Source organism: Poecilia mexicana, unplaced genomic scaffold, assembly GCF_051168715.1.
Source record: "Poecilia mexicana isolate PSO_F unplaced genomic scaffold, ASM5116871v1 scaffold_11, whole genome shotgun sequence".
NCBI classification, from domain to species: domain Eukaryota; kingdom Metazoa; phylum Chordata; class Actinopteri; order Cyprinodontiformes; family Poeciliidae; genus Poecilia; species Poecilia mexicana.
In genome coordinates, this window is record NW_028263380.1 from 10230819 (window position 1) to 10256471 (window position 25653).

The following is a 25653-nucleotide window of genomic DNA, read 5'->3' on the forward strand; positions in this document are numbered from 1 at the left end:
ATGTCTTTGTTATGACAACTTGACATTAACCAAGAAATCATTACTGGTATAAATTTGTTATAAAAGTATTACTGATTGCACTTTAAAAATCAGGTATCTTTGTTATTAAAGGTAAAGTTTAAACAGTAATGATTTCCTGGTTAATGTCAAGTTGTCATAAAGACATTTTGAATAATGTCAACTCTGTATTAAAAGTGTCAATTTACCGAATGACCCTTTATGACAACAGTCATAAATATTCATGAAGGCTTATTCATGTTCATGACAGGTGTTATGTCATGTTTATGACAATGTCATGATAGTCTTATTCAACCCCCTTCAAATAAAGTGTTACCATAAATGGTAAATGGACTGAACTTATATAGGTGGTAGCATCATGGTGTGGATTGTTTTCTTTAAATATATGGGGTTCAATGAAGTTTCCCATACTCGGGTGCATATTAGAAATCTGAAAAAAAAAAAAATAAATATATATATATATATTGTTTGGATACATGAAGACTTCAAGAATAGTTTCAGCGCAACTCCAAAAAGTAAAACCGTTATCCAAGACGCCTGTCAACCTACGTGTGTGTGAGTATGTATGTGTGTGTGTGTGTGTGTGTGTGTGTGTGTATATACACACACACACGTATATATAGTGCTACCACTATCATGCTGGATTGTTGGCTAGCTGTAGGTGTTTTAGTAAAACAGGGCAAGACCTTTCCATCAAATCTTCTTACAACTACTTCGTACAAACCTAAAGTTAAAAATGTTTATAAAACAAGAATGCCCTGATTGTTTCTTGACGACTGGACATTAATCATGCAGATGAGAATAAAGCATTTATAAATATCGGACAGCTGGCTAAAACAAAATCCGCTCAACCTCAATGCTTAATGTGTTTTAAAAGTAAGAGAAGTACTCCCCAGACAGCAGTCAGCTTGTAGCAAGAGCAATATAGTTTTATTGATCTAGGTTTAATTACGCTGAACGGGCAGCTGGAGGAACATTCTCTGCGTGCCGCCGCACATGATTCGCACAGAACAGGAGGAACAACCCACATCAGACGCGAGAACCGACTTGTCACATTAAAATGTCCGCAACTAGTTGAGATCTAAAAACAAAGTTAAATCAGACTCATTCCTTAATTTAATCACTTTATCTTGAAAATCAACAATCTAAAGGGTTAAAAAATATTCATTCTAGACAATAAAAAAAAAAAAATCTAAAAAAAAAAAAAAATCACAGAGTTAGGTTTTGTTTGGCTGAGAGAAGAATGGTCAGAGGCACTGGTTTAGAAGCGGGAGAAAGCTGCCCTCGACGACGACGCGGAGGACCTCGTCCTTTTTTTGTTACAGTATCGGAGAAGACGGCGTCCTCCACGAGGACGCACACACATACACACCACAGGCAGAAGTATGGCTGGATCTCCACATTCATACAAAAACATCCTCGCACTCTTAATCAGCACAGCAGGAGGAGAAAGTTTTCCCCTGCAGGAAAACTGCAGTCTCAGGTCCTTCAGAATAACCGTGTAGTGATGGAGTAAAGCAGTCCAACAGTGCCCTCTCTCTACAGAGAAGGGCACTACAATAATCATAATAGGAAACGGGTGATGGGGAGAGGGGGGGGGAAGCAATCCATAAAAAGGCCTAGCAGGCATTGGATGAGACAGCTTACAGCATCAGTTCAGACAGGACTTGCATGGTACAGATGACGGCTAAAGCGATGAAGAGTAGGGGCGTTTGTGACTCTCCATGTCACAGTCCACATGTGCAACTTTTTAGTGGTATGGCACCAACAGCAGGTGGTTCCCGACCCTGTGAACTCAGTTTTGTCAGACCTCCACAACGGGTGCAAGAGAGGGAGAACTGCCGTCCGTTCACAGGTCGTTGGGGTTAACTATGGTGAAGTCGGAGTCCTTGCTGTTGGTGGAGCCCTCCTCCGGGCTGGAGGAGCCCGATGTGGCGCCAGTCGTCAAGGGGTCGTGAAAAGTCCCGGATGAGCCCTCGGGCTCCATTCGCACGGCGGCGCGCCCTCGCCTCGCCGGCAGCTTTCCTTCGGCTTCCCTCCCTTCGGCTAGCAGGTCTCCGTCCTGAGACACCAGGATGTAATCGTCCCAGTTCTTTCCCTCGGAGCCCAGAGACGATGCCACCTGTAGGCAAGAGATTCAAAGAGATCAACATTGTGTACATATACAAGCAGAGGTCACATACATTGGCGTGCAAAAATATTCGTACCCCTTTAACATTTTCATAGGGGATATTGTTCTTTAGCAGGGTAAGGTGAGATCCTCAGTGTGGATGATGATACATACAGAGGCTGCAAAACACTGTAGTGGAGGTTCACTACCACCAGAACGGCCACCCTAAACATGCAGCCAAAAAGCTAAAAAGGAATTATATAGATCAAAATTTCTTCACGTGTTTAAATCTAACTGAAAGTCTGTGGCAAACTTTAACATTGTCGTACATCGGTACTTCTTGCACGAGAAGCAGGACTTTATTCATGCTCGACAAACAAACCTCCGGTCACTAGGTGGCGGCAGTGTTCAAATTAATCAACAGGCCATCTGCGCAAGCCAGTGGAAGGCCGGTGTAAACAGAGCTAACCTAACGGAGGAAACAAGCGCGGATTATTGAAACATATCTCCATACAGGAGAAACGAAGTTTGTGACCTTGAGAAGAAAAACGGAGTCAGAATATTACGACAATAGTAATACTATTGGCAGTATAAAAACGCAACATTGCCGGTAAAATTATTAGGAAAAAAAAAAGCTTCGGTGGAGTTATCAAGATGCGACTTGACCAGCTTGGCAAGTCCGTGGTTCTTTCTTCGAAGCGGACAGTCGTTTAAATAATTGTTTCAAAGTCCTGATAATTGTTAAAATATGATTTTCTTACTCGTGAAACCGATGCCAACTATATCTTCATAATATGCTTTGTATTCCTCAGTTTAACGCAGTTTGTTGTGTTCTCATTAGTATATTAAAAACAAACAAGGAAAACGTAAGCGAGTAACTGCATGTCATGGGGTGGGGGGGGGCAGTGCACAGAGGAAGCCTACTGTGAATGCAAAATGTTAAGTACTTTTCATCACTTCTGACAAGTTGCTGTAATCAATATTGTTGCTAGTTTTGCACAATGTTAAAAAGCTACACCTTTTGAAAAAGAAAAAAGAAAGCTTAAGAAATTATATTATAATGTTATGGAATCGGTGCCAATGGTTTGTACATGTAAATAAATATGATCTGATTCACAACAGTATTTCAATTCAGGGGGGGCATGAGATAAAATAACTACGCAACAATGCTGAGCACAAATTCTTACCGTTTTGTTGCTGTGGTTGAAGTAAAAGGTGTTTAAATGTACCGACTCCAAATGCATTCCACACGTTTCACATGTTTATTGGTACCAATTTTTTTAAAACCGACTAAAGCACATGAAATCCCAAAGTAATAAACAATTAGTTGTTTTCACCTAAGGGCCTTCAAGCGATATAAAAACACTTTTACAGCTGTCAAGAGGAGGACTAACGATCTAACAACCTGCTGCTCAGGCGGCGTCGTGGCCGTCTCCTCGTCCCTCTCGTCCGCACTCGCGCCCCGGTCCAGGTAGGAGTCTCTGCTCTGCGTGCCGTCGCCTCCCTGAAGCCGTTCGCGGTGGTAACGCGCGCTGTCCAGGGAGGTTTCCGTCGCTGCGGCGGTGGAGGTGTAGTGGTCATCGGCGATGGTGATCTCCTCGTTCTCCTCGGCCTCCAGCTGACTCTGGTTGAAGCGCAACGCTCCCTTCAGGATGTCTTTGATCTGACGACATTTTATTACATTAAAACAAACGGAAAAAGCAGAAGCCTGGAGAGTCGAACTGTACAATCCGTAATTAAAACATCCCCCCCCCCCACCTGTTTAAGTCCAGCTAGAGAGATGAGGACTTCATCTTCTTTCTCCAGGTGCTCTTGCAGAATCACTTCCTGGATTTTACCTGCAGAGAAGCTCCTTTTTTAAAATGACACCAAATCAAATAGTTCTACGAAACTTAAACATCCTGACCCCACTTAATGTCGACAAGAATTTAGATGCAGAGATAAATATTGTGTTTTTCATTTCAGGAAATAAATAACTTAAGGAGCCGCGTCGGAACTCACAGATGTGCGTATTCATCATTTTGGCGCAGTACTTGCTCATGGCCTCCAGGTCGTTAATCTGGCCCTGCAGGAAGGACACCTGGGCTTCCAGATCCTCGTCCTTTTGGCATACAAAAAAAATAAAAAAAATACAACAAAGCTCGAATGAAAGGGGAGGAATTAAAAGGTTACTGCTAAGCAAAGAGCAGAGCGAGGCAAGCAGCTCACCGTCTCTTTCTTGCCCATGCTTTTGCTGTGGGACCGGGAGCGAGTGATGTTGAAGAAGGACTCCTTCTTGGTGGCCGAGAGGGGAGGAGACGAGCAGCTGACGTCACTCCCTCTGGAGGGCGGGAGAGGCGGGGACGCAGTGGACTGGCCCTGCCCACCTGAAAGGCTCTCCGTGCTGGGGGAGGAGCTGACCGTCCTGGAGCTTTGGCCTTTGGAAGATGGAGGGAAGGAAAGGTGAGAAGATTGAAAAAACAGAAGAAAATAATAGTATGAACTTGAGACATATTTTTATTCCTTAAAACATTAAACTTGAGTACATTTTGTTCATTGTTGTTTTCTGGGTGGTCAAATGAAGCACAGCAGATGAACTATGAAATTTCTATAGCTGGTAAAAGAGAAATCTTATTAAAACAAACAAAAAAAACTTTTTCTTATGAATCCTTTGAGTATCTGCTGATTTTTTTAGGTGTTAAAGTCAGGGTTTTATATATATATAATGTCAGAAAACAAATCATGTCATTTAAATTTTAAAAAGTCGTGACTCTGCCCTTCAATTGACCGCTCCCAGGCTTTGATCTTTCGATTTAGCAGAATTTATGTTTCGATTTTGACTTCAAATGACCAAAAACAAAGCAATAAAGAAAAAAAAGAACGAACGAACTGCAACACATTTTTATTGAAAATACTAAGCAACATTCTGGTTCTCCTGACTTTAGTAACTGGGAAAATGCAGATGGAAGAATCGACTAAAATTCGGGACATTGCGGCACGTGGATGTGATCAAATAAATGTAAGTCAGTGGGTCCAAGAGGACATTGTTGTCATCAAGATAGTTCAGGGATAAAAAGGGACACTCGTTATTTAAAGACCCATTACACACAAAGTAATGTATTTCAAGGGTTTATTTCTCTTACGGCTAACAGAGTCTGAAAAAACAAACAAAAAACAATCAGAACATAAGTCTGTACCACCTACTAGCTGCAGTGAAACATCTACAAACCAGATCTATTCGGAGATCCTACAAAGTGTAACTATCAATAAACATATTCCATACATCAGTGACCTCAAAGCATATTTACAGCCATCAGATCCGGCAGTAAAAACAGGTCAGTGTTCACAGTGTTTATGGCAGCTAAAGACTCATCCATCACACTCAAGCTACGATCGCCCCCTGCTGGTCAAGGCTTGCAGTCACATCCACGTGCGGGACTCGGGTCTGCTCTACAGCAACAAGTTGCATTTTACACAGCAGCACACGAGCAAAACAGACGAGGAGCGAGGAGCGGACGCGTTTGCTGAAAAAGCGGCTAATGGAGTTGCAAAAGCACAACCAAATTAGAGGGGGAGGAAGCGGGAGGGAGGGGTTGCATGGCACACAAGCGGTTGCCTTGGTAGCGGTTACCTTGTGTGTCAGTAAGAGTCTGTTCTGGGAGAGAGCCCTGAGACACCGCACCTGAAACTCCATCTAACAGACAGGAGAGTCAAAGCTGATGTAGCCACAACCACACCCCCCAGTGGCTGCGCGCACACACACACTCATCAGTGTTAACGACATGCAGAGAAGACTTTAGTGTTTTAACTGGGAACAAAAATACACATTAATATATGGGAGAAAAGCAGGAGGAGTCTGTTGTTCTGATTAGCTTTTTGTCACCCCACTCCCCGCCGTCTCTTGGTCCTCACCTTTGCTGAGGTGGACCGGCATGCTTTCAGACTTCAGCAGACGGTAGTGCTGCGTCTGGCCCTGGACCTGCGGCAGCGGAGCCGAGGGCTCAGAGAGCGGGTGAGACAGGGCGGGCGCCGAGGCAGGAGGCGTGAAGGAGGACGAGGAGGAATACGAAGAGGAGGAGGACGAGGAGTACACCTCGCTGTTGATGGGAGCGACGCTGGTGGACACGCCCGACATGGCCGGAGCGATGAGCTTCCTGCCGAAGCTCAGCAGGCTGCTGGACACCTTGTTGATGTTCAGCGGAGCGGGTTTCGCCGTAGAGGCGGACCTGCGGATGAAGACGAGAACGGCAAAAATATGAACAGAAAAAAATTCATCTGGAACTTTGACCAGGATGATTCTGACGTTACATCGTCCATCAAAACATTGCTGACGTGTTTAAAGACCGACTAGATCGCGATGAAGGAAGAACTGGACGACTTTGATCGGTGGCAAGTTGATTACGTCGTCATAAATATAAGTGTTTTTTATACGAGTCCACAAAGGCAACGGAATAAACCTAAATAAACTTGAGACCAATCAGACCGACTTGAGAAACATGAATCAATGAAAAGGTCAAAATAAATTTAATAACACTTTCATAAACAAACTAAAATCTGCCAACTAAAGTGAAGCATCACCATGTACATTTGGAGCTTTAAACCAAACTTCGTAAAATCTCCGTACCGTGTCTTGTTCATCAGATCGGCTCCCCTTGTCTTGTAGTAATCCAGGTTCTGCTGAAACTGGTAGTTGACCGGGCGTGGATTGTTCTGCACGAGAGAAAGAAAATAAAATCTGTGAGTGTGTGATGAAGATCAGAGGAGAGGAAACGACCCACAAGCTGCGGCCATGCATGACTGCATAACTACAGAAAATGCCTCTGAGTCACAGCGGATGCTAATTCAGGTTGTAAAAAAAAAAAAAAAAAACACCACGTTGGACGAAAACCCGACCGAAATTTAAGATCAACCCAGTATTTAAACAAGGCAGTGCTTTGCTGTCACAGGTTTCAGAAAATGAGGCTGGATGGATTAGACAGTCAGATGGTCCCACATTATCTGATGCTGCATCAGGAGGAAGCAGCTGCCGCAGCAACCAGGCGGCCTTCACTGTGGGGAAACGGCAACGTTTTCATCCCGTTTACCCGACGCTGGGCCATTTCAGAACATTTCACTTCATGTGCAGTTATAATTATAGTGCAATTTAAAACCGCAAAATTTGAAAGCGAGGATGGAAAAAAAAAAAAAAACACAAACTTTTACTAGATTCTGAAGAGCTTTAATACCAGAAACTCGTAGAAAACTTCAGAACAGGCACAAATTGGGCAATTTTGTTTCTTTTCCCCCCATCTGGGTTTACAGTTTTTTGGCTAAGCGTTTTATTCCAATGAAGAGCAAAGTGAGCGGAAAACTACATGCTCCAAGATGTGCAGATCTTGTAGTACTTTTGAACTCTTGTTTTACCCGTTGTCTTCATGGAGGCTGTGCACCTGCTTAACAACTTGAGATCTTGAGTCATTTTATTCAATTTACCAAAATAAAGAAATGTAGTCACACGAGTAAAATAATATCCTTCTGCAGCAGGTTTTCTGAATTTATTTTGGCCATAATCTATTATTATTTTATCAGGCTCAGCTGACCTAAAAGCATTTTTATATCTCTATAGTTTATTGGTTGTCCAATTCTATTTTTATTGCCATTATGGCTGTTGCTGTTATTTTTTTCCCCTTTGTTTTATTCATACACACAACTTTGTTAAGTTTAATTAACGCTAAGGAATCTGGATCATCTTTGCATTTTATTTGACCAAGCACCTGGTCCAGAGGTAAAAAGAAAAAAAAAAAATACACTGAACACAAAATATCTTCCTCATTTGTTATTTTAAAATAATTACCTAATCTCAGTGCAAGAGTGGGAAGTAGAAATTAGAAATTCAGCTTTAAAACCATCCAACATCACTTCATGTCTTACATAATTAATAATAAAAAAAATTATATATATATATATATAAAAAGCAAGTTAGACCATATAAAGATTATAAACCTGAAGTATGTTTTCCATTTGTGGAGGTATTTCAGTAAATATACAATAAAAATTACACAAATGTAATCAAAGAAATGTAATTCACAATCAATTATGTGAAATCTATCGTGCATTTATTCTGATTCATCTAACTGACATCACAGTATTGATGCCTGGTTTTGGTTTTTAAACTTTAAGTCGCTGTATCCAGGCAACGCCCTACAGTTTACTGAAATTTAATCTCCAACCCTTTGGAGCGCTTCAGGATCTCACGGTCAAAACCTCCCAACCGCTGAAGAAATGTGATGAAATAAAACATTCAACGCCAATTTTTCAGACTTTTTTTTTTTCTCCTCCCCCCACCCCCCTTATCATTCATTCACAGTGTCGCAGCACAACAAGATGTCTTTTTTGGATACAGTGTTGCTGGAGGATTCCCACCCACTGCTTTCCACGTGGGCGGTTAAGTTTGGCAAATCTTCTCCCTGTGCTACAGGAAAAGTCGAGCAAATCCCTCCTTGAGCAGGAGCAGACAGACAAAGCTTCGACTCGGAGAACTCGTAAACGCCCTCCACGTTTGTTTCGACGCCGCTCACTTTCTGTTCCCCGTTTGAACGGAGTGGCAACGTAGCAGAACTTAGCAGGCGAACTGGGACAGACAACAAAATGTTGCTTTTCTGGTGCAATGTCGGCTTACTTTGGGATCTCGGAGGAACAGGGCTTTTTGCAGTAAAGAGTTGATGTCGCCTATGGGAGGGTAATGCATCAGTAATCCCAGGCAGGTCTGGAAGTTGCTTGCAATTACTAGGAAAACAAAAACAAGCGTGAAAAAAAACTAGATTTTTTGCACTTTAAAACAAGTTTGAAACTGCACAAGCTGTAAAAACCTTCAACGTTCTGTCTCTGTTGCAGAATTTAAAGTGCAAATTGTAAGTGTACATTTAAATGCAACACATCTTCAGGTAATAATAGATTACTAAGGAAAACAAAAACCTTAAACATAACCCAACCTGCCTATATGTATAACAGAAATAACGCATCGCTGCCTTCTGCTTCAAGAAATACGACCTCGTCTGATTAAATGAAGCAGAGTAAATGTGATTCTTCAGCTCACAAGTGTCTTATCAGATTACATGCCACAAAGGCCAACGCATGGCTTCTTCACTGGAGGATCTGGGCAATAAATGGAGCGTACAAGCGTCTCGGATGTAGAGCAGCATGGCCACGAAGACGTAGTCCACCAGATCCAGAGTGATGCTGTCGGCGAACAGAGCGTCCCACACCACCAGCAGGTCCTGGAGGGGAAATTCGCGGCCGAACAGCAGGCGAACCCACCGGCTGAGAGACGGGGAGGGTGGGGATAAATAAATAAATCAAAAATCAAAATAGGGACGTCTGTGCAGAGATGAGAAAAAGATTGAGGCTAAGCTGAAGGAGAGGCTACTGACATGCCGTAGATCTGCGGAGCGATCTCCAGCCGGTTCAGGTGCATGTGGAGCTCGATGTCGTGCTTCTTCACCAGCAGGTCCTGGATGCGGTTCACTTTGGTCACCACGGCGACCGACGGGCCGGCGTCCTGGGGCCGGGCGAAGGGGATGCTGGTGAGCATTTCCTCCTTACCCTGCGGAGAAACATGAACGTATGAAAAACGGGCAGATAAACACCCGACTGGTGAGCAAACAGCGGGCGTTTCAGTGTCCAGCACAAGTAGTATTAGCGATTAAACCTTTTCACATTTTGTCACATTGCAACTTGTGCATTTTTAATAAAAAATTTTGCGTCGTGATAAAACAACTCGCATCGCATAATTGTAAGTGGAAGGAAAAGGATTAATTGCCTTTTTTTTTTCTTTTTACAAATGGTGATCTAAATAGTGAGATTTGCATTTTAATTCGCCTGGTCTGAGTGAAAAATATGTACAGCCGTTATTTGTGTGTCTCTACCACCTTTGTGAATCTACAGATCGAATATCTGGCCATTTTCTTTACAAAAATAGCTCAAACTCAGTCCGACTGGACGCCTGAAAACACCAGTTCCAAAGATCCTCAGTTGGATTCACAGTAATACTGTAAAATGTAACTTATACAAAGATGAACCGTTATTTCTGATAGGTTAATTTTCAATTCATTTCTGCAGACAACAGGACTTTATTAATAGATTGCTTGGCTGTCATGTGTTAAGATGTAAAAATGTTCAAAGTGTACTAAGAATTTGAAGAAGAAACAGAGTCAATGTTTTGTCGTTTCCGTTGTTTAAATTCAAAACTTTCATCATCTTCTTCGGCCTTGTCTGCAATAACACTCGTGGCTGAGTTTCTTTCTGCGAGCTTGTTTACTTACGAGTTTGCGCCGATCGTCTTCGTGGGCACCGTTTCTCTTGCGAGCAGCACAGCTTGCCATTCCTAAATTGCCAAGCCGAGCGTGATGGTTTTATATGAAACTATGCGGCAAGTAATTTGATTTTTACTTCACAGCCTCCACGTTCGTGGTCCGCTTTCAGACGCCACAGCAGAACTGAATCAGGTTACAGTTGGCGCGGCTTCCCACTTTCTACTGCAGTTCACTTCAAACGAGGTGAAAAGCAGGCGGACAGTGGCGCTTTTTCCAGGACAAAATTCCCTGTTTAATAATTTCTTGAAAAATTATTTAAAAAAAAAAAAGTTTTATCTCTTTATTGTATTAAACAATATCTGTTTAATACAAAGGCTGTCTTTGTATTAAACAGATATTGGAAACTCACACAGCCAGTCTTCACGTCTGACAAAGCATCCGCTTATCCTCTGGTAGCCTGCACTTTAAACTGCATCTGCTGTTACCATGGCAACAGGCTGAGTGGCATCAAATCAAGCAGGGGCCTCTGATTCAGGATTATTACTTAACGTCGGTGTAATCTAAGGCGGCACAATCGCAGCGCGCCGTTTCTCGAAGCGCAATCACACTGACCTTCCTCACTTCCCTCTCGAAGGTGGAGAACCACGGCTCCGCCGTCTCCATCAGCTGTGAGAACATGGCGCTGAACGCAGAGCGGTGGCACGAGAGAGGCAAGCAGTGAGACGACAGCACTTTTCACTTTGCACAAGCCAAAAACCCCTTAATGCGCTCTGCACTCACTAGGCGTCGTGTTCGAGGTACGCAGGGTCCAGCAGACATTTCATCTCGTCACTGTGGGGGGGGGAGAAACAAAAATCAGAATCTCCCGACTGCAGAGAAGCAGACGTTGGCTGGAACGAAAGGGAAACGGATTCAGCGCACACTGACCTGGGGCTGGCCGTCTCGCTGGCGTGTTGGAAGGCTTGATGGTCACAGTGCAGCACAAACACTATGGGGGCCAGCAGCTCGTGCATCCCCTGCGCGTACACACACACACACACACACATTGAGCTATAAGGGTAGCGATAGACGGAGGAGCATGCTTCATTTGTGATCAGTCTTTTTAATAATGATGCACGAGGTTTCTAATTCCTGATGGCAGCTTTAATTTAGACATTATTAGCCAATGCCCCGCCATGTGTCACTTCCAGTTTGGAAAGTAGATGTTTTACTAGCCATCTATTTATTTGCTGGCACCTGTTACTGACACCGATAACGATAAGGTTACGGAGGCATTCTGTTCCTCAGCCTGAGCTCCTCGAGGTTGGAGAGCCTCGGCCGAGACGAGGTGTCGCTACTACAAGCTTTGTTCCTCGTCTTTACAGGGTCCTTCTGGGAGCTTGTAGCCATTTTGACAGGAAAAAAAAAAGAGCGAATGATAGAGTGGAAGGCAGAAAAGAAAGTAAGAAAAAAAAGAAAGGAAGACAGAAAAGAAAAAGAGCAAGAATTGCTCTTAAAAAAAGAAGGCAGAGAAAGAATAAATGCAGAAAGTAAGAAAGAAAGAGTACAAAAGAGCAAGAGAGTAAAATATAAAGGAAGGATAAGAAAGAGAGAAGAAGAGAGTAAGAAGGAAAGTAACAGAGTATGAGAAAGAAAGTGTAAAGAAAAAAGGGAACAACAGTAAGAAACAGAGTAAGAGAAAAGAGAAAGGAAGCAGAAGAAGGAAAAGAAAGAAAGAAAGGAAATGAAAACGAGCAAGAACGAAAAGATAAAAGGGATTATGAAAGAAAATGGATTAAGAAAATAAACCCTACACTTTTTTAACCGCCTCATCCATCCAAAAATCATGATCATCAACACCCTGACTCGGCCACAGAAAGAAAACAAAAGGTGACACCTGCTTATAGAGCAGCTGCTCATTCTCTCTGCCGTAACAGAAGAGAATGTCGGTCAGCTTGGTCCTCACGTCCTCGTTCTGGAAGTAAGAGATCTCAGGGAATCTACAGGAGGATAAGAACAAATGCGTGATTTCATGCTAGCAGCAGAAAATGTGAGTTAAAAAAAATATTTAAAAAAAACAAACAAATAAAAAATAAAAAAAAACAGAGACACGGTTACATACGTCCTAAAAACGTCCTGCTTGATCATCCCCTTCAGCTCTTTATCCTGGAAGAACTTGTTCCACAAACTCTGGGGACAAAAACAAGACACGAATTAGGCAAATCTGAAGGATCTGCAGCAGGAGAAATAAACGTGCGGCCACATTAATTAGACACGATAATAAGTGGGCTGAATAAATTAATGGATTAACAAAAGCTCATGCCTTTTGTTAAGACAGATATAAATGAATATAAAATGCTGAAGGGAACTTGGGGAGATTTTTAGCATCAGAAAACTTTAAGACAACCTCTTCATAATTTCCAGGGGGGAAAAAAATGTACGTAATTTGTCTCAAAGTACAAGAAGACAGCAAGTGTTGAATTTAACTTAAGGTGAGTGTCACTCAATTAAGTACATTTGTACACAATTCAGCAGCAAATCGGTGCAAAATGCTTCACATCATAAAACACCATGCTGTCAACAACTGAACAAACATTACACCTTGATCAGTGCCAGCAGCAAAATCATCCACATCAAATATGCTGGTCAATGTTTCATTTGTTTACGGTTCAGAAGCAACTCTACAAAGCTGGGTTTTTAGTTTTGGTTTAAAGGAAGTCGGTGTTTCGGGTGTTTCGCTGTTTTCTGGAGGTTTGTTCCCGATTTGTGGCGCACAGAAGCTCAATGCTGCTTCTCTGGTTCTGGGGATGCAGAGCAGAACCGAAACCACAACCAGAAGACCTGAGAGGTCTGGAAGGTTGATAGATCAACAAAAGATATTTGATTCATTTTGGTGCCTTTCAGTCATTTATAAACCAGCAACAGTATTTTAAAGTCTGAGCTACAGGGAGCCAGTATAAGGACTTTATAACTAGGATGATGCGCTCCATCTTCCTGTTACTGCATATTGATCTCTATAATCACTAGAAAACATTTTATGTGCACCAACATCTGGCAGGCTGTCATAAAAACCATTTTACATATGTTACATTCTGCTTTCCAGCTGTTTACCACGTAAAGATTTGACGTGGCTCTTTAATAGGAACTGTCTAACAAGTAGAGCAGCAACTGTCAGCAGCATCTGGGACCAACGCTGAGAGATCAGGATGTGACTTGCTAAGAATATTCACTCGTTAACATCCAAGACAAAACCCGAAGAAAAGGCAGAAATTCTCACCCCCTCATCCTGGGACAGCGGATTGTTGACGACCAGGTCCTGCTGGCCCGCAGCTTTACGGGGGTTCGTGATGTGCTGTGACAAATTAACAATAAACATTGATACTCTGGGACAGAAAGACGAAGGACTACAGTTGCTTTCCACACACAATCTGAGAGGCCAATAAACTGGGTTTTGATTTTGTTTTTTGGAAACGGGGCCAGCTCCTCGGTTCAATCCCTTCCACTGTTTTGCAAAGTGGAAGTGCAAGGTTTTCCCCAGAAAACTTGCTAAGCCCAGTGGTTGGGCGCTAGGGCCGTCATTCATCCAGGAGCCCGTCGTGTTTTTGAGTTAAAAAATGTTTAAAGTTGACAAGAAATTTGAAAATATCACTTGATAATTATGTGTTATTGAAAGACTGGAAAATGAATACCTGAACACCAACGATAAAGTCTTAAAAAATGTAAACATTTTAAAAAGACTTAAAAAAATAAGCAATGCTTAGCCTGGTGGGGGCACAAGTAAAGCCTGGCGGCCCGCCAGGCCTATAATAAACTGGGAGAAATCCTGAAGTGTAAACACAGAACAAAGTTAAAAGACCTTGCTAAGATGGACTACAGCGAAACATGTCTTCGCTGAGGACAAAATACAGGGCTTCATCAAGAAAGAACACCATGTAGATGTATGAAAATAACTTCTAAAGACATTATCCAGGGAAGTGTTAGCCTGGCTATACGACAGCATCGTACATTAAAGGTCGAAGATTGATTCCAAAACAATTTTAGTATGGTACTGTGTATTTAGATATTAAGGAAAAAAAACAATGTAGTGATACAGCAGTAATAGTAAAATAAAAATAAACTAAATCTTGAGCAGAATGGCACTCCCACCATCTCTTTGATTTTCTCATACTGAGCCCGGTGCTCCTTGGTCCTCTTGATCCACTGGCCCTTGTCCTCAGGAAGGACCTCCAGGTACAGCTGCCAACACAGGACATCGCATTGAGATGTGCCAAAAAAATCGGACCCTCCACAACTTAAAAACTTTGAGCTTCTACTTTCCTCGAAAGTAAAATAGATTATTTAATCGAAACTCGATCAGACGGCCTGATCGACTCGACGGCTACCTTCCAGCAAACGCTCCGGAAACGACTACTCCTCAGCTGACCGTTGACGCCGGCCTGCCGGATCCTGGCCAGGTAATTACTGTTGAGGAACAAGTCGTCCCATTCTTTTCTGCACGTCAGGAGAAAGACGATTAAGAGGTTTTGGGCTGCTCGACCCAAATCTGACACCACGACTAATCGGCAGTGTCCTCCAGAAGGGAAGAGGTTCAAGTGAAACTGAAAGAACAGACCTGTAGGAGAGGAAGGTGGACTGAGACTGGGAGGAGAAGCTGCTGTCAAGGGATCCTCCTGAAAGGTAACCACAAGAGGGAGGTGTTAGTGCTGGAAAGTGAAAGAAAAATAAATTTTTCTTTGATGATTGTTTTTTCTGTAAACTCCTAACAGGAGCTGCATCCAAAAATGACTGGTTGTTTTCTTTTTTTCTTTTTTTTTTCCATTGGCTTCGTTACGGTCAATGGAGCAGAAACGGGCCAGAAGCGGGGGAAAGTCATGACAGAAACCAAAGTGGCAAACTGCCTCTTGCTCTTTATTGGCGGTAATACGTCTAATTTGGCCTGCAGGTAAACAAGCATTCAAGTCAGAGCGCTGTCTATCAGCATTAGTTAAAGGAGTAGATCGCTCACAATGAATATTCATCAGTTCCACAATATTTTCTTTCTCTCCCACATAAACCTAAAAAACATCCTTCGCCCCGAGGCGCACCCCGTCTCGCCTGTGACTCAAACCTCAGTCAGCTTTCGTTTTACTTTGTTTTGGCTTGTACACTTGTCGTGAACCTCAACTGGCTAGAGACCCCCTACCCCCCTAACCTCCGGTTAGGCGTCTGTCGGTTTAGAAACGAATCAAATTATTTCAGGGTTTGACATACTGCTGCGATTTTTGTTGAAGTTGTGAAGCGGGTCGAAACCGGTCTCCTGCTGCTCGTCTGTCTGGAGCGGGTGGCGGGTCTCGAAGTTGGGGTGCTGCATGACTGCGGCCCAGCTGGACTAGAGTGAGAAAAGTGAGGCAAAACACAAACACTGTTTTACAATGCAATTTAAAAACATTCAGACTCCTCGAATCTTTTCTTGTTCATTCACATTACGACTTGGAACGCCACGCATTTTATTTGCACTTTGTGTAACAGACCAGTACTTACAGTAGTGCATAAATGAGAATGGTAGATTGTTCTTGTTTTTGGCAAGGAAAAACATGTTAAATCTGCCATGCATTTATATTAATTCTTAGCCAATCTCTCTAAAGTTCCTTTAGTTTTTGTTGTTGCTGTAAAACAAAGAAAATGTAAATGTGTGCATTTTCTACCCCATGTTGGTCACCATTTATTAGATCAAAATCACAGTTAAATACATTTCAGTTTGTCTCTGTAGTAACAGTAGCAATTATTTTTGCAGATTACTAATAGATGAGTCAACAATTTTCAGGATATTTAACTAAACTTCATCACCAACGTTCCTCATCATGTCTGACCAAGTCGATTTAGCAACACCTGAGCTCTGCTTTGACAAAAATAAATAAATAAATAAAATAAAACAATCAACTTTTAACTTGCTTTTTTAAGTCTTACCGACAAAGCCGCGAGATTCTCCCAGGTCAAGACTCAGAAGGCCAGGATGTTTCTGCAGGAGGAAAGTGTCACATCAGTAATGCATCGACAAAAAGGGAAGCTAACCAAAAGAAAAAAAAAAAGGCTAAGCCATTTTCTTTGACCCGATACGGACTTCACAGAACTCTGACAGCGGTTATAGTCGGTGAAGAATGACTGAAATTAACAAGCAGCACCAGAGATGTCTGAGCTCACGCTGATATATGAAGAGAGTCGACAAAGCTAATGAAGTCATTAGAAAAGCAAATAAATGCATCACTTAAATGTTTTGATGCCAGACTTTCCTTCTAATAGAAAACAAACTGAGGCGTCTCTGAAATATGGGAACCATAAAACGTCCTTTATGAATCCGAAGCCCAACCAGGTACCAAACTAGTGTACAGTCAGGCTTAATCCACAGCATTTCTTATGAATAGGAGACATATTTTTCACCGTCACGACTACTTCAAAACAAAACCTAAAAGGTAGGCCGGATTTTGGCTTCAGCTGGAGAAGTTTCTGCAATTTGGGCAGCAAAGGACCAAAGAAATCATGGCAACATCAACTTTTGAGAACGGGGAGAGAATCTGGGTCATTAAGAAGGAGTTGGGTAGAGAGCCAGGAGCCGACTTCCCCGATGAGATATGTTGATACATCCAAACAGAAGGCCGCCCTGAGGCAAACCTTCTCTTGCTGCTTTTAGGTTACAAAACAAGTTTGTGCAGAGCCAGCTACGTTCTCCGTGGTAAGGTGTGAGCATAGATGCTCGAAAGTCACACTTTCCAGAGGTACCCTGAAATTTTCTAACTGAATATTGTTGAATAATGGTCGTTTCAGAAGTTGTTTTCCTTTTCTAAGCAATATGACAAACATAATGTTAGCCTTCCATTAGGGTTGTAGATCCAAACGGCACAGAGCCATTCAATAAATTAGAATATTATTTAAAAATCCCATTTGTTTTAGGAATTTTACCACTAAGTGAAACGCATTATATAGATTAATTACACACAGATGGATGTTTGAAAGCCTTTATTTTAATCATGATGACTTTCCACTTACAGCTAATGAAAAGTGACATTTAAAATGAGAATATCACAGACCAATAAAAAAAGACAAACTATTTTAAAAAATAGCAATGTGGGCTTATTGATAAGTATGTTTAACACCTGATGAAAAGATACTTTTAATCTGACAAACGAGACGCGTCAGGATGTAAATTCTAATTTATTGAATAAAACTGTAAAATAACAAAAAGGTGCAGATGAAGAGATTCTTTTTCCCTTTTTTTAAAAAAAATAAATAAAAAACACAACAAGGCTATCTATTAAATTAGAAGCAGTTTCTCAACCACTCCAAAAGAAATGCATTTACGCTCAAAGAAAAAATAGTAGCAATGTGTCAATGCATGTCGATGACAAATTTCCAAATGAAACAAAAGAGGAACTGCTTTTATTTAGAGGAACTGTGATTAGATTGAGGAACTTACTGAAGTGGCTTAGTGCATTAAACATGTGGCAATGTTTGTGTTTTTATTGCCCAGTGCTTCAAAATCTGGACAGTCCTCTAGACAAGGGGGAGGAGGGGCTTTCTTTTTTTTTTTTTACTTGGTTCAAGCAAAAAACTTTATTCAGAAAACATGTTCTAAACCAGCTTTCATCATCACATTTGAAAATCTAACTATTACGTTGACATTTCTGCTGTAAATATGGATATTCTAGAGTATTTTACCCAAACAGAAGTACTTATTTTCTTTGCTCTTAAAATATATTAAAAAAATAAATTCCCCTCTCACCCTCCGCGGGTGGTCTCTTTCATCCTCTGAGCTCGGGTCCTCTACCAGAGGCCTGGGAGCTTGAGCTTCTCCTCCAGTATCTTGGCTGTGCCTAGAACTGCACATTTCTGGACTGAGATGTCTGATGTTGTTCCTGGGATCTGTTTGAGCCACTGCTCCAGTTTGGGGGTGACTGCCCCGAGGGCCCCGATGACCACAGGCACCACTGTGGTCTTCACCTTCCAGGCCTTCTCCAGTTCCTCTCTGAGGCCCTGGTATTTCTCCAGTTTCTCATGCTGGAGAAATACCAGCATGAGAAACTGCTGGTTTTTCATCCTGGTTCAGGCCTCTTTGTTTCGGTTCTTTCCACAATTAATAAGGGGAAACAGCGAAAATCATTTACTCAGCAAGCATTTATCAGTGTGGCCGTTAGTCAAGTTTTCAGGTCACTTCATCATTTGATTTAGCAGATTTTAAAAGAAGCACCGAATCACAAGCAACCAAGCAGACCGAAAGAAAACTGGGTTGAAACACCGAGCAGGTAAACCACGAGTCCGTTCATCCCTGCCGACTTCTTAGAAGAGTGTAACTTCGACGAGACACTCCAGATTAACCCGGTTATTTATCTTCCATTCGCGACAAAATTTAAGATTGTTCCGTGTTTATGATAATGCTTTAGCTAAAGCTGAGCTCCGCAGAATAGCAGCACTGATCTGCAGAGCGCGGTCTTTCTTTCACAGACTTTCCCCTTATTAATTGTGGAAAGAACCGAAACAAAGAGGCCTCGTAAAACCCATTAACGGTGTGGATGAAACACGGCACGACAGATTGGCAAAGAAATGCCAGGAATATAGAAATGACTTGGTATGAATAATGCATGGCTCTGTTTTGTTAGGAAACATCTGTCCCACTCAGAGACTAACGCTCAGCCTTGAGTCGACCGGTTGTTTTTTTTTTTCTTCTCCCTCCCAGTAAATGATCAGAACTAATCCACAACTAGAGAACAGCAGAGGATTGCTGAAAAAGGTAACTAATATCGTTTTCTTAACCTTACTTGAACAATTTAACAAAACTGGTTTATAGGTGCTTGAGTTGAGTTGGCAGAAAAATCTGGTTAGTAATGAATATCAATTCATAATTAAGGACTAAGAAATCCTTTTTCTCCACAAGCCGGTCTGCAGACACACATCACGCTTTTTTTCATTTTCTCTCCAAAACTAGAACTTTCTCAGGTTCGTATGCGTCTGTCGTTTGGATGAAAGATGCACGTCTAAAGGCTTGAGGCCTTTCTGTGTTTCCACAATCCGGTATAAAGTAACGCCTCCGCTGTAAAAACGGCAACTGAACACTGGGAAACTTTGGGAGTATTCAACGCAGATTGTGTATTATTTAATCCGCCGTAACTAGAGTACCTTCAATAATTAACAGCAAAGATGTTTTATGAGACAGTCAAAATCAATTCGTAATGAGCTGCATGAATAAATCGATAGACAAATAACAGTCCATCTGTTTCAAGGTATATTTTTCGTACCTGAAATGTTTGAACAGAAACACTGAAATGCAAACATCCAGATTGCTTGACTGATTGTTGCAGTTCCACAGGGAAATTAAGCACTGCTCTTACACATGTTTTTGTGATTAGCAGCATTTGTGTTGTCGCCTGAAATCACAGATAACTAAAAAGAAAACAATCTTGGTTTTGGCTGGCCAGGTTTGAAAATGCCGTTCAGAGAGACTCTTAAATTAAATTGTCCAAAAACCGCAACATCCAATCCAACTTCGGTCACAGTGAAGGAAAAGCTGACTTTTTATTATTATTATTATTATGTCTCTAATAAATTAACTCAGGACAAAAGGCTAATGAAACTCTCTTTATTTGAATGCTCTATTATGGAACTGCTGGGAAAACTAGCAGTCTCAGGTTGAAGGTAGCCGACGTTAAATTTTAACAAAGGAAAAAAAACCACACACAATAAAAAAAAAAACAGCAAAACACTCCCATAATAATGAAGCCCAGGGTTTATGGATGGGTTGTAAGATACAGGAAGTAATAATTGGATACATTAGCCACTTTTTGTGTCTGCACAGTGGGACACGATAAATAAGAGACGTGTTGCCGAGCGCTAGTCTGAGCTCATTTTTCAGTGTGAATTGGAAAGACTCATGTGGTGATAATCATAAGGTTTGTTGATTTCTGTTTATTTTTTATCATGCGATAAATTACATCACGTGAAACAATTCAGGTTTTGAATTCATATAGGTATCAATACAGGTGAAACTGTTGTAGTTTTACAGGAAGAATTACTTTCCTTGTCTCGTACAGAATCATCTGGAAGCAAAAGGAAGAGTGAATGTAAGCACACTTTTTTTTTGCCCTTAAGCAAGAAAAAAAAAATGTGGCCTCACTTGCTCTCTCAAAACAATTTCAAGTTCAAAAAAAGATGCTTTGCTTCAGGATTCACATTAATTTCCTTTCTACCTGAACTCCTACTCATCCTGCAGTAAGAAAAAAGAGAGCACATAACATTCTTTAAAGTAAGAGAATATTCCAGAGTCACTACGGAACAATATTTGATGTCTAAGAATAAAACGATTAAACTAATTAGCAGATTCACTTAACCCTGAGAGAAGAACATATGATGTTGATATCAAAGCTAAAGGATTTAGATAAAAACACAATCAAGAGTTACTTTCCTCACTGCCATAAAGAAACACAAAAGGCCAAACTATTTTCGTAACTACAGCCAGATTAGTCAGTCGAATTAGACAAATCGGTTTAATATGACAAATCGGTTTAATACAAGATCCACTTTCGTCAGAGTAGACTGCTGCGAAAACGAAAGCCAGTAAACATTCACGATGAGAGGAGCTGTGAAAACTAAAAAAAGGTGGCCTGTGGTTCAGTCAAAGAGAAACATCCCAGCTAAACAAACTCACATGTCTTTAGTTCAGCATGCAGCGAGAGCTCTGGAGCCTTTACAGTCACATGCTCTGCAAAGAGCTGAGAACTTACTAGGAATCATTGCCTTTACAAAATACCATGAAGTTTCCAAGTCTTGACTGATTCAATTAGCGGGCATCTGTGCTTAAAGGATGAACTCGAAGACTAGCAGACCAGCTGGGGGGTTTGAACACCCCGCAAGAGGTCATGATAGAAAAAAAATAGACGGGGGATAGTTTTTCTCTCCTAACTACTTTATTAGGGTTCACTCAATTGTTTTAGCACCTGAATCCTGTCTGTGCTCTGCACAGGAGACAATGAAAGCATTCTTTAGCTGAAGTGTTGAAAATGCCCTGTAATCCGCATTGCCAGCTGCGGCAGAAAAATTACTCTTGAACAACAGTAAAAAAAAAAAAAGTTAAACAGAGTTAAAAGTTTTGCCCGCAAGGAAAATCTGCTCTTATTAGAGAAATCATATCCATGAGAACAAGGTTACTGGAGACCATAGAACTTCACTGGAACCAATTAGTAATCAGCAGGTCGGAAGCTAAACGTCCCACTTCTTTGCGAACAGTGAATGCAACACAGGTAAACGTTAGCAAGTTGCACTGCCAATAACACTCTTTGGTAAACTCATTTCTATAAATTAATCAAAAATAAGAATTCATGCAATATTAGGAGTATTAGCCATTCAAGCAGCACTCTGTAATTTGATGTAGCATGATCCACAAATAAAAAAACAACAACATTTTAATCCATACATAGGGGAAATCTTTGTAATTCATTGAATTGCTATTGGAATTTCAAAAACTACTTACTATTAAAGTAACTGAAGGACATTTCGCTTCCTTATAAAAAAAGAAAATTGTAATAAATCAAAAATGGACAACAAAAACAAAAAAAATCTGTATCATCAACCAGGAAAGTCCTGATATAATTCGCATGCAAAATAATGTCAGGATGAGTTTACAGAAAATGGAAATTAAAATCCAATTGTACACAATCCAGTTCAGTCCGATTATAGATAGTTTCGAGTTACAAACTAAAGAACAAAAAGTCCAATTCAACCCAACTGTAACAATACCAAGCTTTACGTGTCATAAAACGAGCAAAGAATAAAACACTGACTGCAAGATGCTCACAGTTTTCATTCTGCGCTGTGGGAAAGTCGCAGCCAGCCATCACTCGGACATTACAAAACCGAACAACAGCTTCGCTAGCATGTGGCCTCTATCTGCTGCAACGCAAAATGAAGGCTAAACTAATTGAAAAGCAGTAACACCACCAAATGTAGCTGTCAGCTGTCACAGAACATGAACCGAGATGACAGTACAGCTAATGTCGCTAGCTAGGCCATTAGCATGTAAACGAGCCAGTGCACGGGCCCAGGCGCTACTTCCGACACACACTGGTACGAGACCAAATGTGACACGCGCATTTCCTCCTCTCGCGAGCCAGGGTCAACAGGACGGCAGCCATAAGCAGTAACGTGAATATGAGCAGCTACAGAGGTGTGAAAGTTGCTCACTTACCTCTCCGTATCATGCAGGGACCCTCATTCTGATGTAGTGAGACTGACTGCTGATTTGTAAACACTAGCTGGTCAGGCGGATATGCTGAAGATCAGCTGACTGGTCATGTGATCAGCTCATTAAATGTGACTTTTTATGCAGCCAAAAAGGAAATTCTTAGTTGTTCTTTTATTCAGAGCAAGATATTTGGTGCTTTTCATGTGGTAAGTGGTTTAAATTATGCTGTAACCAGTTGTAGACAGGCTGATAACACTACTAGAGGTGATACGGAGTCCCCCAAAAAGTGCAAACACTCCTGTCATAAAGAAAATACTCCATGAAGTAATAAATATATTTACTACAGTTGTAAGAACTATTATATCCTAAAGGTCACATTGTTCAACAAAGGATGAACTAGGATTTTGTCAACTTTGAAAAAAATAATCATTTTATAAATTAAGAGAATTAGGTTGTCTATGTTTTTCTGTTCATTTTATGTTAAAATTGTCCACAAGTTTACGGTTAAGGCTCATCCTAAAATGATTTTTCTCCCTACTTCTTCTGTCTAAAAGTCTTGTCCTTCCACTCTTGTAAAGAAATTCCTGGATCATTAAAGGACTTGGTTAATCTAGGTCAGTAATAATAATGAGCCACGGTCCTTCACCACTGATTAATTGACATACCTATTCAGAATCTTTCTCCTCATTCTTTCCATTCTTTTATTCTTTCAATGTATAATCAATATAATAATATTTAAATTCATTCATCCATCCAGGGGCGTAAACAGGTTAGAGAAGGAAGTAAACCTATCTTATTGGTGTATTCTGTCAGTGTCTTCAAGATGCTGCTGTGGTGATGTTTCAGGAATAAGACTCTGCAAAGTTTTATTTGCCGGATGTATGGAGTATCTAATCTGTTTCCAGTTAGAAACATGAGTTAGAGAGAGATGACTCCTGTCCTGGCCGTTTATCACTCTGTTGTGAACCTCTCCGGTGAAAGCTGAAGGTCACATTCTAAGGATGCAGCAGCAGGACTACATCGTCTGCCAAAAAACAAAGCTGCAACCCTGAGGTTCAAATCCAGACAGTCTTGTCTTCATAACTACATGTTCTACACACAAACAGAATCCAGCCTGCTCTGATTTTTTTTTTTTTTTTTTTTTTTTTTTGCATTGCATGGACCCAATAGCCAATAACAAGACGCCGTGCAGTTTGAAACTCAAGTTTGAAAATAATTTTATTTATTTATTTTTTTTTATCTCCATAAATTTCTTCTCTGTGTAACTTCAACATAATTTTCACAGTTATTTTAAACTCCCTCTGCCAAATAGGCCCAGCAGAGATGATAAATACCGTGCATCAAGAAGGACTTCCTTCCACTAAGACGAATGTCTGTTTTTAGCACTTATCCTACGAAACAACAGGTATCTTTGTGTCAGCTTGATCGCTGCCATGTCTGAGGTCAAACAAGTCAGGCCGATGTGCCTTTTAAAGCACCTTTATCAAAATAACGCCTCCAAACACGAGGACACCATCAAATGGCCGTAGCAAGACAAAACTGAAATCTCTGATACTTCATACAGATAATCATGTTACACATCATTACTCCTTTAAATGTTCCCGTTGCTTCGCGTGGTGGTTAGAAGCATAAATAATGACCGTCGTTGCTATTGCCATCATTATCAGAGGCAAGGCAGTTCAAGAGTGCTATTATCATCATTATTACAGCTAATATTACTGATGATGAGGCTTTCACGACCTTTCGCTGGCCCTTCCTAAAGTATTGTCATGGAAACAGGCGACAGCAAAGTGCACGGCATTGCTGAATTACTCTGTGAAGCTATTTATGACCAAATGGGGCTTGAATGTTGTTCTCGTCTCTGTACACTAAAGAAGCGATGAAGCGGCGAGCCTGAAGAAGAGACGTTTGAGAGTCGGGGTGTGTGTGTGGGGGGGGGGGGCATGAACGGAAGAAACCGACCCAAGAATAAAACAACTGTTCCAAGACTTGAAACGAGAGACTAAAGAGGGAGAAAGCGCTGAAGGCACCGAAGGGCATGTGACCAGAGAGACACAAATACTGTTTAATGACTGAAAACAATGACACCAATTCACAGAAACACCAGCAGCCATGTAAGAAAGAAAATAAGTGGTGCTAAGAAAATAAGCAGAGCATTCTATTCAACTGTTAAATCCCCAATAAATCTTCATGAGCACAATAAAAATAGTCCCTGCTGAACGAACATCATTTGAACCGTTTCCTATTGTGATCCAAATGTTGCGACTTGCAGACTGTGCTGCAAATCAGTTGCTTCGCATCCTCTTAAATATGACCAAATGCAAACCAAGGTGGCAAACCCTCATAAACATTTATAAGAATAAATGCATTTTTTTATTGTAGCTCCTACTGGAAAAAAAAATCCACAATTTAATTTGAGAGTATTTAAACTAAATCATTGATGACACAATGAATGATACCCCTAATAATCTTTTTGGCAAATAAACATAACTTTTAATGTGTAGTTAATGTATTTAAATTGATCAGCATCTAAGAACTTCTTAAATGTAACCCACGGCTGTCCGCTTGTTGTTGATGTGAACAAAATTGTACTTAAAATCAGATCAACAGATAGTAATAAATAATTTTACACAAATGTGCATCTTTTTGCAACACTGAACAATGAAGGATTTAAATAAAAGCATTTGTTATGCTTTCAACTTTTGTCTCATTAATAGTTATTTGTTAGCCGTCCACTCAAACGTCAGCATGGTCTCTGTGGAAACTTTAAAAGTAGGCTATCGCTCCAGTTGAAACATAATTCGAGAGACTTTGCAAATTCATGCATGGATAAGTATACTGTGTGTCAACTACAATGTGTTCATAAGCAAGCTGGTTCTTTAAAAAGCACAATAAAACAGTAACCGGCCTTTTGGTGTTTTCAGGAAAGACACTTTACTTACTTGATTTTTTTAAATTCCTCCAGTCAGCACCGTCGTAAAGTTTCACGTTTGCTTTTCGTTGTTTTACTCAGACATGTTCAACCATCTTTATTTAAAAAAAAAAAGTTAATTCTTCAACCTCACAGGAAA

The 25653-nt window shown here is 40.9% G+C and overlaps 1 protein-coding gene across 2 annotated transcripts; it reads right to left on the reverse strand.

The window, feature by feature from the left end:
* Positions 1-921: 921 nt before the first annotated feature.
* On the reverse strand, positions 922-22689 carry tbc1d5 (TBC1 domain family, member 5). 2 transcript variants are annotated; one of them, XM_014995942.2, is made up of 23 exons: positions 22586-22689; positions 16324-16375; positions 15628-15745; positions 14990-15047; positions 14760-14868; positions 14524-14613; positions 13655-13729; positions 12500-12567; positions 12275-12377; positions 11326-11414; positions 11179-11229; positions 11011-11080; positions 9517-9689; positions 9264-9406; positions 8766-8872; positions 6732-6817; positions 6020-6333; positions 5739-5801; positions 4337-4545; positions 4130-4229; positions 3887-3966; positions 3534-3791; positions 922-2140 (listed from the first exon to the last, which is right to left on the reverse strand). In XM_014995942.2, exons 3-23 carry the CDS (start codon positions 15725-15727, stop codon positions 1868-1870), a joined length of 2619 nt encoding a protein of 872 aa, XP_014851428.2. In that variant the 5' UTR covers positions 15728-15745; positions 16324-16375; positions 22586-22689; the 3' UTR covers positions 922-1867. The 2 variants fall into 2 exon arrangements, with proteins under 2 accessions (XP_014851428.2, XP_014851429.2); XM_014995943.2 differs by lacking the exon at positions 5739-5801.
* Between the last annotated feature and the right edge of the window lie 2964 nt (positions 22690-25653).